General features: G+C 40.6%; 1 protein-coding gene across 5 annotated transcripts in view; it reads left to right on the forward strand.

Moving 5' to 3' along the window:
- Positions 1-16,134, forward strand: part of AFG2A (AFG2 AAA ATPase homolog A) — a 189,830-nt gene that overhangs the window by 44,942 nt on the left and 128,754 nt on the right. For 4 of the 5 annotated variants that reach the window (XR_014692649.1, XR_014692650.1, XM_084518088.1 and 1 more), the window contains exon 14: positions 11,498-11,624. Coding sequence is in view for 3 of the 5 variants with exons in the window: in XM_084518088.1 (XP_084374214.1) it covers positions 11,498-11,624 (127 nt within the window). In the remaining 2 variants the exon portion in view is untranslated. Of the gene's footprint in view, positions 1-11,497; positions 11,625-11,816; positions 12,571-16,134 lie in introns of those variants that run through there. The other variant, XM_084518090.1, reaches the window with a different exon arrangement.

Below are 16,134 nucleotides of genomic sequence, written 5' to 3' on the forward strand. Positions count from 1 at the left end.
GAGACATCTGGTTTTGGAGCTTTAAAAAGAACAGGGTGGGACACACAAATATTTCATTGTCAAATCTGAACCAGATGGGAGGTAAAATATGTAGCAGAGTTCTCATAAAATTCATCTGAAATTAAATGGTGTAGGAAACCAGACAAGGCACTTATTAGAAATGGCCTTTTTTTACAGGCTGACTTTGCACAGTAGGAATTTGCAAATGCATTAGAGATGCTAACGATTTGTGGCCTCTGGAGATCCATTTCCTGTACTATTACTAACCATACTGAAGTTTTCAAGGAAACACCTGTTTATATTGTCTCCCTGTTCTCTCTGTTGGTTGAATAGGTTTTCTCCATCTTGGCAGTGAAAAACTCTCTGTGATACAATTTTGGAAAAGTTTTACCTCTTAGTTTAAATCCTACTTAGGATTCTGTGGGTTGTGGGTCTTGTGCAGAAAATGCACTGCATCCCAGAACTTCCTGGGTAGGTACCCTCTCCTGATCCTCACAGGATGTGTCCAGAGATACAGAAAAGCATAAACTATTAAGCTGTGGGAGTAGTGTTATGCACGGTTCAGATCTGATATACAGATGTGAAATAACAGTGAGTAATTGCTTACGCTCTTCAGAGCACTTTGCCAAATATTCATTAACCCATTATTACTTGTTTAGATTTGACTAAAGCTTGTGGGTTTAAAACATAAACGTTTTGCTCCCAACCCTCTATAGAGATCACTAAACAATCCCATCTCATCAGCAGATGCAAATTAATATCAGCACATACAAATTAATAGACTGGGTAATTTATTGTAACCAGCTGCAGGTAGATCAAGAAAGCTGAGGAATCTTCTTGCCTGCACCATAATGTGCAATGTCTCTTTTGCATCATGTGGCAGAGCCTCTGTCACTGCACGAGACATTGCAAACACTGTAGGTGCACTCAGGTCTGCCACAGTGTCTTATTTATTTTACAGTCCCAAGTCATAATTCCTTAATTTTAATACAACGTCTAACCCTCTATCTAGTATATCCAAGCCCTCTTGGAAGATTTTTCACTCTGGTTTATATCGAGGTATTAGAGGAAGCTTAAAGAGAATGGACTGACAGTGAGGAAAAAGGAAGACATTTACTATAACTGATTCTAAAGAAGAAATGATAAATCTACTGATGAAAAAATGGGAAGAAAGTAGAGGTACATAATGAATTTAGAATAGCAAAAATGATTACATTAAGACAGGAAAAACCTCTGAAAATTAGGAAGAGTTCAGATGGTGAATTATCCTTCACTGTGAATTGGTCCTGTGGGAGAAGCTCAGGCAACCTACCACTTGACATATTTCAAACAAAACTGATGTTTCATGGATTAATGTGCTGGGAGAGGTGAGCTACACGATGCACAAAGTCTTTTCCACTGTCCTGAAAACTTTTCCCGTGGCTTTAATTAGTGATAGGTTCCGTGAGCTGGTGACAACTTTATTTTTTTCCTTACTTTTGCAAGTTGATGTTACAGCTCTTTGGAGGAGAGGCTGTGCTGAAGGGAGACCCGCAAGGCTGGTCCAGATACAGCAGCACACGGGGAGGAATGTTTGCCTCTCAGTAATCCCTTCCCTGCTCTGTGCTCGAGACTCTTAACAAATTGCACAGCTGCGAAGAATTATGGGTATTTGTTATTCCTTGCTATCCTGACCATGTAAAACCTAACTCTTCTGGCCATTAGAGGTTGCCAAGAGGGAAATGGCTTGGTAATTAGACTTGAAAGTGATGAATGAACATGGCTCTGTGTAAATGCAGCACAGACAGTCTGTTTGCTGAACTTAAGAAATCTATGTGCTTTGGAAATGGGACATTGTTTATACAAGTAGGATTTTTAGGATTTTTGGGCAATGGACGTATTTGTTCCTTTTCTTGTTTTTCAGAAGCAAAAAAAAAAAATCCTCTTTAACTGCAAATCTTTGTAATGTGAGATGGGAAATGTAGGCTGATGTGATACTGCTAAATACAGTTTCCAAGGTGGAAAATTAAGGACAAGGGACAAAGATCAGCACCTTGCATTTGATTAGTGAAGGCCAAAACAAGTTGGTAGATGAACAATACTAACTTTTTTTGGAGTGAAGGTAGAAATGACAAAGTGAGAGGGCTTTGGTACCAACCCACTGAAACTACAATACAGTGATGCTCTGCCAGGGATGTCTGTTATCCTGTATGATGGGGTACAGTGGAGTGTGGGCATGGCTACATTCCGAAGCCACAAATTAAAATGCTCAAAATGCCTGAAAGAGGTACTGTTTTCACTTCAGGTGTTAAAATATTTGCAATCTGAATTTCTGAGGCACACAGGCTTCTAGGTGAAGATATAAAGAATGGCAGCTTCTCTTCTATAGTATGGCTGCTGTGCTTCTAGCAGGGACTGTGATAAATTTTCTGATTTTAAACTGAGATGTATGTCTTTCTGGAGTATTATAGTACATATTTACAGTGTACGCTTGAACATACAGTCACACTTCTGTATCTATGCAAATTTCCTTGTGTAATTGGCAGCTTCCCTGCAGTTTTCCTGTGCCGTACTTGAGTTGTGATGGACCTGATGCTAGCAGCTGGCTATGTTAGGCAGGGAGCTTGATCTTCTGACTTACGTTGGCACTGGTTGTCCCTGAATCAGGGAACGTCAGCTGATTCCTGGCAATATCACCCTTGTTTGGATATGATGGAGAGTTGAGGCACTGGAAATTTTGTGATTGTGGTCAGAGTTCTGTAAGGTACTTGGTATCCAAAAAAAAATAAATTAGTATCTGGGGAAAAAAGCTGTAAAAAAGCTACTTTGGGCCTAACAAGCGGTGAAGAAGTAAAGTTTTGAAATAACTGAATTGCACAGTAGAGCTTGTAATTTGGTTTGGAATAGCAGTTTTAACAGATTCCATTACCCATATACTATGTATATGTGATAAATATCTGCACCCCTTTATTTTTGAAGCAAACTCATGAAGATTCTTGTCCAGCAAAAAAAAAAAAAATCCTTTATCGCAATGTATTTTAAATCCATGTTTCTTTCTGTGTGTATATATATATTGTAATTTTGCCAGGTTGTGTTGTAATTTTGACATTTGAAGCTTTGTGGCCATTTGAAGTCAGTAAGACTTGCACTGGCATCAGTGGAAGCAGGACTGGATCTACAGATGTTTTTCTTGCGATTATTCAAATGCATGGATGTGTTTACAGGATTTAGAGAAACTAATCAAGTCCGTTAAGTAGATAAGCATGTTCTGCAGTGCCCAGGAGGGCTGTGGCAAGGCTGACCTGCAGCAAGGTGCTTCGACCAAAGACAACATGAATTTGAGCCTTTTGTCTGGATTCTTGACAGAGGCTCAGTTGAAATAGATACCAGGACTAAAGGGATCAGAAGTGGCCACAAGTGGTGGCCACTTTGCTTCCTGGTATGGTGTTGGCTATGAGAAAGTTCAGCTTGCCCATGCAATGGGCCCAACAAGCAGGCTACAACTGCTGGCAGGGTTAGGACTATCATCATCAAATGTCTTTTTTTAATGAAATCAAAGGAGAACATAATTGTCATTAAAACTTATAAATGAAACTTATTCCAGGTGAATGTAAGCCTCTCATATTTAAATACTGTTATAATGAAACGAAATCCAGTCTAGTTACTTACTTCTAGGTCTGTAATGCTTCCAATTTAAACTGTTCTAACTTCCCTGGTAGACATGATTGATTACAGTTTTCAACTTGATTAACTTCCAGGAATGCACAGAGGAAAAATGCTGAGGGAAACAGAATGAAGGAAAATGGGAAATATACTGTGCATCAGGTGCACGTGTTGTTTTTTTTTTTTTTTTTTTTTTAAGGTGACGACTGTTAAAAGAATAAGAGAACTCCAATGTCAGTATCTTCCTGTTTCAGCTGGATGGTGCCAGTGCCAAATGAAGGCAAGGCCCCGTGTCCATCTTTCATAGATGTGTGTCTGGTTGCAGGCAGATGGGAACAGGCCATGGATTGCCATCTAGTACTTAAGGATTTGGTAATGTGCTTAAGGAAAGCCCTCTGGAAGAGAGCCTGTTGCTTCCAAACCCATCACAGACTGACTCCTCTTCTCCTTTAGTTGTGTTGCCTTTTTCTGGACCTACTTCACAAACTTCTGGAAGCTGCAGTAATAAGAAATTTGTGTAAAAGAGGCTGCTTGCATGAACGTGGAGGTTAATTAGGATGTAGCTAAAGCAGTCTGGCCACTTGTTATAAAGTCACCTGCTGACAGCTGAGCGCTATTTCCAGTTTTCACAAAGCTTGTGTTCTCTTTTCAGGAAGCTTGTGTAGACATTGGAGGTCAGTCAAGGAATAAGAATTCTTTTATATTTCAGTGCTTTTTTAATGCTTTAAAGACCAAATGACATGAAGCACACCATTTTGAGGCTGGAGGTAACCATAAAGTTAAATGTTCTACCCAGTCTCAGAATTTCAGTGACTTCCCCCAGTATTCCTCTGAAGATGCCCTTTCTGTAGGGCTTGAATCTTGGTCTTGAGGAAAAGGGAAGATGCGGAACAATATAGTGGTTAAAATCTGATAGAGGTGCATGTAATGTATGACTACAACTAATTGTAGGGTGCTGATGGAGGAAAGGGTTTAGAATTACCTTCTTCCAGAGTTTTTCTGATGATACAGGCAGGAAAATTCCCTGCTATGGGCAGTGGGTTTTTGTTTTAGCACTTACTAGTTTTTACTTTTCTTTACTTTACTTTATGAATAGCCAATATATTGGAGAAGAGAAGACTGAGAGGGGACCTTTTCAATGTATACAAATATTTGAAGGGCAAGTGTCAAGAAGATGGGGCTGAACTCTTTTCAGTGGTGCCCAGCAACAGGACAAGAGGCAATGGGCACAAACTGAAGCACAGGAATTTCTGTCTGAATATGAGGAAACTTTTATTTACTGTAAGGGTGTCAGAGTACCGGAATAGGTTGCACAGAGAGGTTGTGGAGTCTCCTTCTCTGGAGATACTCAAAACCCACCTGGATGCCATCCTGTGAGATGTGAGCTAGATGACCCTGCTTGGCAGAGACACTGGACCAGATGATCTGCAGAGGTCCCTTCCAACCTCAACTATTCTGTGATTCTGTGATTTAACTGATAATACTAGGATTTGCATGCTGTGTCTCTTTCCCAGATTTTTAATAACATCCAAGCCTCCAGCATCTGTAGCAGTCTGAATTAATAATATGCATGGGAATTATACTGTACATGTGCCAGATGTGAATTTGGCCCAGTGTTTTCATGATTACTTGTGCCTAAGTATGCTTGCTATGCCATTTGGTTTTATGAAATACCTCATTTGCTATGTGTGTAGAAGAATCAATTAGTAATTCTGGAGGATGGTTTTGCAGCTTGTTGGACCTGGTGCTTAGGGATATGGTTTAGTTACATTGGTAGTAAGTTGATGATTGGACAAGATGATCTTGGAGGCCTTTCCCAACCTTAATAAATCTATGATTCTATGATAGATAAGCAGAAATAAGTATATGATGTTAAAGGTGTTCTGATTTTCGGGGGGGCAGAAAGCTGTTATATAGGAAAAATAGTGATATTGGGCTGCTTATGTAAGCATGTGTATCTCTATAAACCCAGTATATTTAGTAAGGTTTCAGTTTTGAAGCCCCAGTAACATTTGGGGGAAACAAAGTTCACAGCTGAAATACAGCCCATCTGGACCGATAAGAATATTCTGACTGAATTACTATTTCAGTGAGGGATATTTGCATGGAGGAGCCTGCTTTTCCTAACTGGCATGACAGTGTCCATTCAGCTGGCCAGAATGCCCTACTGATGATTTTTGACTGAAATTTGCAATCAGGCAAGATGCTGCCATTATCGTTCTTTTGTCTGGTATTGCTATTGGAGTAGATATTTTATTTTCTAACGCTGTGGAAAACCTCGAACTGCCAAAGCTGTATTTCACCGGGTCTTGTGAGGAAAGGAAATAAAACAGCATGACAGTTAATTACGGCCGTGGCAGTTGGACTGAGAGGACCACCTTGGCAGGTGCTCCTTGCTGACAGTTTACCCCTGCAAAGCCCTGACAGGAATGTCAGACTCGATAAAACCCCGCAGATGGTACAGGCGAGGCTGGTGTGGTAACATGATGGCAGGGGGCTTTGGTTCATCAGGACACTGCTGCCTCCCTCGTCTGTGGGGAGGCCGAGAGCCCTGCCAGAGAGCTCTGCTTCAACCCGTGCTCGTTTTTTGATGCCAGCCATTCTGTCGTGTCAATGAGTTTTGCATTTGTTTTGATATGAAATTATTTCCAGAGATTCCAGGGAAGGAATTATTTGAGATGATATCGTGTCCAAGAATACTTTTAAAACCCGTAAATTTTGATTGTTATTGCAATTCTTTTGTTAGAGAGAAAAATAAGAAAGGCAGCTTTTATCTGTGTGTAAATCTTGCCTGATAGGAAGTTTTGGAAAAGAGGGTGGGCTGCACTCCCTTCTCACAAAGCCTGTGTTACAGATTTCAGCTGTGTGGAGATTAATCCCCCTGCAGTAATTTATCCCGGCTGCATCTCCTGAGGCCTGCCCCTTCGGCCCTTCAGGTCTGCCTGAGGTGGGGTCATCTGGGCAGCGCTGGGCTCCTCGGGACGGGGCCTCCCACACTTCCTTCTGGTTTCCCAGCTTGTTGTGAATTTAAAAGTGCTCAGAAGGTTGCTGTGTGAATAGTTTCTGCATTTTCACGCCTACAGTTTAACAACGTAACCGAATTAAGGTCCTGATTCTGTACTGAAGGTGTTCAGATGGGCTTCAGCGTCGCTGAAGTCAATAGCAGATGGAGAGTCGCTTGTTCTCCTTGACAGGATTTAATTGGAGGTCTGGATTTAAATATATTTTCCAATGAAAATAACATCTGCTGTTCTGAAAAAAACATTCATTGTCTTGGCTTTGGAAGTATTCTAGGTTTTCAGCTGATGTAAATGTACATTTGCATCGGCTTGCAATGGGGATGCTTAGTGAATTTCATCATGAGGTGAAATCGTACATACTGCTTTCTTGAACTTCTATGTCCAAATATTAAGAAACCTGTTAGATAAAGGGGAGAAAAGAATAAAAGGGTGCTAAACAGCTAAAACCATGCAAAGCAAGAAAGCTGTTTCAGTCAGCAAACTACCTGTAGCAAGAAAGGTAGCACTGAGATCTGACAATTGCATACATCTGGTTGTGTCTGGAAGCAGTCTCCTTAGGGTGAAGAGCTGGATATGCTGATGTACTCCTTGATGCTGTGGTAGAATCAGGTCACAGTTGCTTTTATATTCATGGGAAGAAGTCCAAGAGTGGCTTAAGGTGCTCACATAGGAGGGACAGTGCTTGTTGGTGTCTGAATCTGGGTGGTTAGATGGGTGTAGGATGAGGCCAGAGATGAGAAGGAAGGGCGCTATGGATGGCCCTCACCTGCTCGATGCAATTTGGAGCTGGCATCCAGGTCTCTCAGTTCCAGCAGACAAGGCCAAAATTAATTCAGGTTAACGGTGACGCTTTGGTATGCTGTAGCAGGTGTGTTTTCTTCTGCCAGAATGCACACTGGAAGCGCCTTCAGCTAAAATAAAATACTGAGGAGAGGTTTCATTTTCCTTATTCCCTGTGAAGAGCCTGTCTTAATCCGCCAGCAGTCTTTGCTGGTGGGCTCGGCAGTTCTGGAAGTTTCTCTGCTGGTCTAGGGCAGCACGTGCAGGAGCGCGGGCATGATCGGCCTGGGGCTCTTGGGGCGCTTGCAGCATTAGCTGGAACCCCGTGCAGGGGAGGAGGATATCTGGCTCTGGCTGATGTGGTAAACTAGTACAAATGAATACCTTTTTTTTTGCCTTTAAAACTACTTCATCGAGGATTTAGGAGTTGGCAAAAAGATTAAACGAGCACGTAGCCCACAGACTGATGGATTTTGTTATGAGATTACTTCAAATTCTCAGGCCCGCGCGAAGCAGCCAGGCTCCTCTTTCCTCACACGTTTTCATTTTGAAGCTCAAGGTATTTTTGGTTGGGGCACGGCTCTTGCATGCACACGCCCGTGCACACATGGCCCTGCATGGATTATGTAAGGTTCCTGATGCTGACCGCCAGGATTTGCAGGCGGTGTGTTGACAGGAAATTAGTTTGTACCCATACGTGCCTTTAGCGAGCTATTTCCATGCGGTTGTGATGATGACATCGAGGCACGGAGGTCAGGTAGAGAGAGGGGGGCGAAGACGTCGCTCGGCTGGAAGTTGGTTTTGGCAGCACCCGCCTGGGACTGGAGGGTTAATCATCATTTGTGGCTCTGACTGCCGCTTGCGTCAAAAGTCCAGGCAGCCTTAATGAACATTGCCTGTGTTAATTTGAAACCCTTGCTGGGAAATCATGGGAAAATGGAAAAATGCATACTTGCGTGGCACCCTTCAGATTAACGGCTTAGGCAGCGCGAGGGCTCTCGGCGCGCGGTGCTGCGCTGCTCCAGCTCTGAGCGGCTGGTAAAGAGATCTGGCTCGGTAAACATGTGCCTTCCCCTGATTTCACGGGGGATCCTTGTAAGCCAAAAACTAATTTGCTCTAGACTCTGTGCTAAATATGGTGCATCGTATGACGGCTTAGTGAACTATGTAAATAAAAGCACTAAAATTGAAAACTTCTGGTCACAGATCAGACATGGCTTCATTTGGTACTGCTGTTATTATTGGTACTTTTGGCCTGCGTGGTTTTGAAACCTTCTTACTCTTTTTAACAGCCCCTAGTAAAAGCCCCTAGTATTACCCTTGTAAAAGCCCCTAGTATTGTGCTGGTATCTCCCCTTAATTGTTTATTGGGTATTATAATCAATGATTGCTTAACTGCAATTTTCTGATTATACCCTAATTGTGTGAAAGCTTTTGCAATGTACGTTCCCCTGTAACAGCAGGGGTTTTCTTTAGAGTAAATATTTTTTTTTCTTTTTAGTCCAATACTTGTAAGAGCAATGTTTATATTGGGGAAAGATGTAATATCCGTTCTAGCCACCTCTCTATAAACAAGCATTTCTCCTTTGTTTCCTTTAAAAAAAAAAAAAGAAAAGTTTAGCATCCCCCTTCCCCCAGGCCTTCTAGCTTCAGATCATCTCATGTAATTTTAACATTTTGGTACCAGACTTAATACTTTTTTCCCTTTGCTTAGCTTTTTCTTGTGTGTGATCTGCGGGTTATAAAGTTGAGTGAATGTGAAACTTGTGCAGGATGGGAGGCCTGAATCCCTCCTGAGACTAGCTTATGTTACAAAGTTGATTTTAATTTCCTTTAAGTTCTGTGTCCTTCGAAAAGCATTTACTATCCTTGCACAACACCTGAAGTGTTTTATCACATGCAGCCCCCTGCAAGTCAATGGGGCTGTGACCCGGGGGTATGTTAGAAATGCTCTGATCCCACTCGGGAGCTCCTAACCTGGCTACAGCAAACCAGAAAGCTGACAACGAGCTAACCCAAGTCCCTTCTCTAATATTTCTTAGCAACCTAAATATTCTGTTAGCCAACATTTATTATAGCCCCTCAAAGATGTTTTCCAGGCTAGGTCTGATAAGTTAACTGTTTTGCTTTGGAAAATTACAGAACCAATTGTAGAACGGGAAAGTTAGAGAGATTGCTAAGAGAAAATCTATTGCTTTGCCTCCGAGGTGTTTGGGAAGCTGCAGCAGCTCTGTGGCTAAGTGGGTGCCTCTGGTGCCACATCCACCGGGAAAGCTCTGAACACTCCTATTTCAGAATAAATATTGCTTTTCAGAAATTAAGAGACTTATTTTGTTAAATTGTACTGGAAAACGGCCGTTTGAGGGTGGAAAAAGTGAAGTTGCCCAGCGCGCAGCGAGGGAAGTGGCGCCAGCAGCCCCTTCCCAGAGGCAAAGGGAGAAGCGTGGCTGTGGGCTTTTTCCCCCACATGGCACAGGGGTGTATGGAGGCAGCTGGTGTCTGAGCTGTGCCAGGAGCCCTACCCATGGCTGCCGACAGTGGTGGGCAAAAGCCAGGCTCACGGGGGCTTCACTTCCAGCACCTGGGTGCCAGAACGAGCTTTGAGGATGCTGGCCCACAGCCTGGCACCACAGGAGGCACACATCCTGCCCCTTCCGAGCACGGTCCTGGTGGTGGGGCAGCTTTTCTTGCTTTGTTTCACTCATTTCCTCTTTTTTTTCTTTTGTCCTTCCCTCCTCCACCACCTCTCTGACTAGGGGAGAACCGACACCTGTTTGCATTATTCCTATAGCTAACACAGGCTGTAATACACTAATTCCATAAATACATACTGAAACATGCAGTTTCATCTGTATGTACCTAGAGCTTGGTGCTGAAAGGAACACCCATACATCGTGGGTGTAGTGCATCTGAGCATATACAGTTACCCATGTGCAGTCCCAGTGTCTCCTAGGCATAGCACCTTTTCAAAAGTAAAGCATGACATGACGTGCAGTCACCTATTTCATGATATTTCAGAAATAAAGCCTCTTTATGGAGAATGAGGAAGATGTGATAGTGTAAAGAACGCAGCTGTTGATAAGATTTATTACTTATTGCAACATAGGTCCTTGGTCTCTTGGTGTGATTTATGCAATGTCTTCTGCATCCTTCATTATTCTTGTGAATATATGTATGCACGTGTATGCACACAAATACATGATAAATTTATAGGAAGAATGTGGTACATCACTTAATCTTTTTAAGATGTTAAAAGATTTAATGAAAGTATTATATATACATATATATTTATATATTTCTGTATTGTGTTTTGCTACATATATTTAAGCAATTCAAGCAATTCGCTGTGAACATTGACATTACCAGAGTTAATTCCAGACTAAAATAAATAAATAAAACTTAAAATAGTTTTATTAAAACCTGTTTAGGTTTTTCACATATTGGCGATTTCAAAACCAGAACTTTCTGTTTCTCAGTCTTTTTTTCCTGGTGTCTGGAAAATCAACTGACCTAAAGGACTGACAATGCTGTTATGAAGGAGTTGGTCAACACTCAATTTTTACTCGTTTGATGGGGAGAATACAAAAATGTAGAGCAACTCTGCAAAATACATAACTACCGAATTTTTATACTTCATGGGTTGGTGTAAGCACTGACTTTGGATGGTGCTGAAAACTGAAGTTTGTTTGACTAGTAAAAAATCTGCATGGATTCAGTTGTTATAAAAATGTTTATTCCAGATATCCACATTGTGTTAAATCTCTACAGCCTATACAGCAGGGTAGAAAGCAAGAAACCTCAGTTGCTTTTGAAAGATGGCTTGCTATTGACTAACTCTCTAATTTGCATTTTCTCACTTCATATGACTGGTTATTTTACCTTCAGCTATTGAAGGTGAAAATAAACATCATAATTGCAATAAAGAGAAACTAAGTTTCTGTTGAAACACTTTTGCAAATTGAAAAGAAAAAATTATTCTTCCTTTTCTCCAAATTTCTGGGAAGGGTAAGCTAATGCTAATACTGATTATTTTTTATTATTTTTTTTTCAATCAGCTCTTCAGGTGCTGGAAACGTAGCAGACCGTGTCTTGGCTCAGTTGTTAACGGAAATGGATGGGATAGAGCAGCTGAAGGACGTGACAATTTTGGCAGCTACAAACAGACCAGACATGATAGACAAGGTACAAATAGATGCAGGATGGTATATACTGTTCTCTTGAGAAGACCAGTTTCTGGAATAATTCAGTTCTCTTTGTTTACTCTCCAAACTTTTGTCTAATAAATTAATGATTAAGAGTAGATGTTGGGAAATGGTGACAAGGCAAAGGAAAGGTTTACGTCCCTGCCTTTTTTTTTTTTTTTCCCTCTTACAGAATTTCAACAGAAACAAAATGTTCTGTGATATCCCTAAGTATCCGTTTCCTAGAAGAAATTATTCCTAAATCAAGCTCATTGAACTTGTGCAACAACATTTCTGTCAAACTGCTTTTGTGGGTTTTGCTTCTGTTGTGTTTGTTTTTGCAAGGGTTTGCTGGACTGTCGGTTTCATTAGTTACTTCCTTTCAAAAGATTAAGTATCTCCTTGGTGCCACTCGCCTGCTGCCAGCAGTAGGGGTTCCAACTGCAGACAGTGCACTTTCTCCTTAGGTCTCACAGCAGCTCTGCTGGAGCGACAGGTTTGTAAAAACAAAGGGGTTGTAACAAAGCAGAAGGCCTCCAAACACAAAACTAACCCAGCAGCCCTCTAGAAAATCCACTTTAAAGCAGTCTGTCACTGCTGGGTCTTCTCACAGTTAAGTGCAGCAGACGGACCAGGCTGGAGTGATTTCCTTTAAGATATGTTTTGTAGTGTTGGTGAGATTCTTGATTCTACAGCTTTTCACCTTCACAATGTTCATAATTTGACGACAAGCTAATGAAATTTATTTTTCCTGATCTTTAATAGTGTTTCTTAAAAGTTTTATAAATATTTTCCATGTTCCATTTTAAGATATTTCTGTAATAGCGTTTTTTCTGCTGGTCTTGAAGCATTCAGGCATAAAATAGGTACAAATGTATGCTTTTAAAGTAAGGTTCATTTACACATGAAGTCTTGAGGAAAAATAAAATTGTGTTTTGGCTCCTGAACACAGCCTCTTTCCTTTTGAACTGAAGGAAGCCACTCAGCTGACAGTGTCCTGATAAAGGTTCACTTTTGTTAGAATTTTCTAGGTATATGTCAACTGTATTTCTATCACTGATGCAAACTCAGATCTCTTAAAGATGTGACTGAAAGTTTTTATTTTAATCTGATGGTAAAAACTTGACTTCTGTGCATCTGAATTTGGTGGCGTTGATGAGGGGAGCTGTTGCTTCTGAAAAGACCTGTTGATATATCCACTTTTCTAGGAATACTTTGTTTTAACTAAAAGCCAGGAGATGGACAGGGATGGTGTATCACAGAATAGGTGGCCCAGTCAGAGGAGAGATGAGCTTACACAGAGATGAGCTAGGTCCTGCAGCATCACTGAACCGAGGCACCAGCGATACTTGCAGCCAGAAAGGATGAACAGATAGCACGTTGTGGAAACCACTCTGTCAACTCCACCTTCTTTCCTTTCTTGTGTTTATCAGCAATATCTGAAAGCTCTGCGGGTAACGAGCTGTGGTAGCCACCACAGGGAGGATTTTTAGACATTGTGAAGGCTGAGAGGAAGAATATTATACATATGTGTCCCTGCAGAGTGTTAAGGAACTGCCATGGTACAGGGCTGGAAGAAAAGAAATGCAGAACAAGCAGCACACTTGTATTCGTATGGCAGTGTTGGGCTGGTGGATACTAACCCCAATAAAGCTGTTAGTTCTGACCCTAAATGTAAAGAAAAGGTCTATGCTGCATGAGACAGTGCCCCTCAGAGTAGCAAGTTGTGTGATTATAGAAATTGTATTAGTGAGAAACCATAAATGGGTATTTAAGATATTTTTTATACTATTTTTTGCTAAGATATAAAGGAAAAAAAAAAAGTTCTGATAGCTTTGTAGAAAGAGTTCACTTATAGAATAACAGAGCAAAATTTCACCAATCCGGAAAAGGGGCTTACACTGATGTTTAAAGGGAGTGGAGAATCACATTCGTGTTGGTAAAATGCTCCTCATGCTTCATCCAGGCCACGCAGGCTACACCAGTGCAATAGTTGCACATTTTCTTCCCCAGGGGGGAAAAAAAAAAAAAAAAAAAAAAAAGACTGACACCAGAAAGTGTTTGTATTTTGAACTTCACTTAATGGGCAGTTTTCAGTCTGGGTTTATAATGATGCCCATGAATGTGTCAAATTTTATTAAATTAATAATTTATATGGAATAATAGTTCAATAATGTAGTACAATAACTAAGTGTCCTCTTTGCATAGATGTATCGTGACTGTATGGTAATTTTTAATTCATGAACTTCACATGTTGTATGAAGGCACAAGGCAATCTTTATTTCCAGGTACTGAGAATATGTTGGGTATATTTTTTTGTGACTATGTTTTAGATTTTCAAACCAAGAAATGTTTGAGGAGTGCATGCTTTGTACGTTTTAAATACTTGCAAAATTGGTAATAATTGATTCAATCTTCATTTATGTCTTCTTCATAATGGATAAATATATGATGATTAATCTTCTGCACTTTTGAGAAAAGCACACGGGAATATCACATATAAGGGTATTCCCCTGAGCCTAGTGCAGACTTCGTCATCCCTGCAAACACTACACTGTGTTGCTTTTGTATGGTGAGTAGTTTTGAGTCAGCCTTTATAGAGTTATGTTTAATTTTAAACTTGTTTTGACTTGTTACAAATGTCTATTAATAAGAAAGTTTCTCTGAGATGTCATGATTTAATTGAAATATTATTTCAACCTCAAGTTGTGTCCTGTGTTTGTAGCACTTAGCTATTTTGCATCCCATTCATGTGACGCTGAAAATACTTGGGGATAGTTTCCTTTATTTTTGTAAGAAAACAAAACCAGCACATACCGTTTTCATCCCGTGTATGATGCAGGAAGAGCAGTTTCTACTAGAAGGGAGATATTCTGGAACAAGATGTTCTGAACATTCTTTGAAAGTGATACAGAAACAAAACACTCTGAGTCAGTAATAATAGTAAAACTTCCCTTTTATTATTAATTTATTTATTTATTTTACTCTAGACGTAGAATTGATGAGCAGTAGTAGGAAAAATATTTTTATTTTTGGTGACTTCTACATTCAAGAGTGATTTTTCATGCCTAAAAAAAATTTGCAGTAGTTTTATGGAGCTGCTTGTGATTCAGAGCTTTTCTGTATTCAGATATCATTTGGCCTAAGAAGAGATTTCACTTGTGGCTGCAAACTTCACATAAAATATTTTGAGCACCATGTCTATTTAGATTAGCTTGAATTAAACGTTTTATGCAGACGTACATGGATGAACTTCCTGGTGTAGTCCAAGAGATTTCCATGGAAGAAGACCTACGCCAGTTCAACAGGATTGTGTGGCCTTTTTTTCTCTTGCAATGGTACCTCTGTTTTGCAAGACTTTTAACACTGGGCTTAATTCTTGGATGAGAAGGGTGAATTGCTATCATTATCTGCCCATGCAGATACCTTTCTCCTCTTCAGCAGCAGGGTATGTAATGAAGGAAGGGAGGCTGTCAGATCCTCGGGGACCTTGCTGAATGTTTCAGCACAGGAAGCAAGATGCGTGCTGCTTGCAGCATCAGATAGTTTTACCTCCTGCTGGGTCAAATTTGAATGTCAAACACATTAGCTGAGATGTAAAACACGAGGCGCTGAGTGAAGTGATGGCCTGTGGTATAGGATGACATCCTGGTGCTCCTGACAGCCCCACTTCTCCTCGTCATGGGGTGCAGAAAAGATGTATCCTCAAATATGCTATTTGCATAAGAATGACAGGATGTGATAGGACAAATGAAGATTAACGAGATGCTGTGCTGTCAGTGTTGCCCATTGTCTCTAGATTGATGATGGTCTGGATTTCATTGGTGTTCATGGGCTCAAATCAGAAACTGTACTGGTAGAGTGAATACTGAAGAACTGGGTCTTTAAAAATGCTGGTTTAGTGCAGGGGAGCTTGGCTTCTCATCTTGAAGTATCTTAAGTGCTAGTATAAGAGCATGTGCTCTGTGGTTTGTGCCAGCACACAGGATTTTTGCTGCCTCCTTTTGCACATTTATTTTGCTTTCAAAACCTTTATACTCCCCAGCCTTTTTCCTCACTTTCTTTCTCTACCTTCACCCCCAAGGCTTGGTCCATGCTGTTCTGCAGAGAAGCACCAGAGAAGAAGCTCTGTTGGCTTCAATGTGTTAGTCACTGGGGGTGAATTCAGCTTATTTAGTTTAAGAATTGTGTAGATACTGAGTTGTCTGTTCTGCTTATGTGAACAAAATAAAACTGCAGCCTGTATTCTTCCTAGCAACTGCCAAGTATGGGGAAAGAGAATAAAAGTCTCTTACCCTGTGGTTCATTTGGATTTTGGACAAGTTCTTTTGGTCAGAAAAGTCAAACAGAGGTTCAACAAGTTGATCTGACCCTTAAAATGTTGATTACTGTATAGCTTTGGGACAACCTTAACTTAAAGTGGCTTGTTTTGATGAAAATTAAAAAAAAAAAAAAAAAAAAGAAAAAGCATTATAGAGCCATTTGGCAGAATCAGTAAAGAAATTATAATT

The sequence above is a fragment of the Aythya ferina genome, assembly GCF_964211825.1.
Source record: "Aythya ferina genome assembly, chromosome: 4".
Classification (NCBI taxonomy): Eukaryota; Metazoa; Chordata; class Aves; order Anseriformes; family Anatidae; genus Aythya; species Aythya ferina.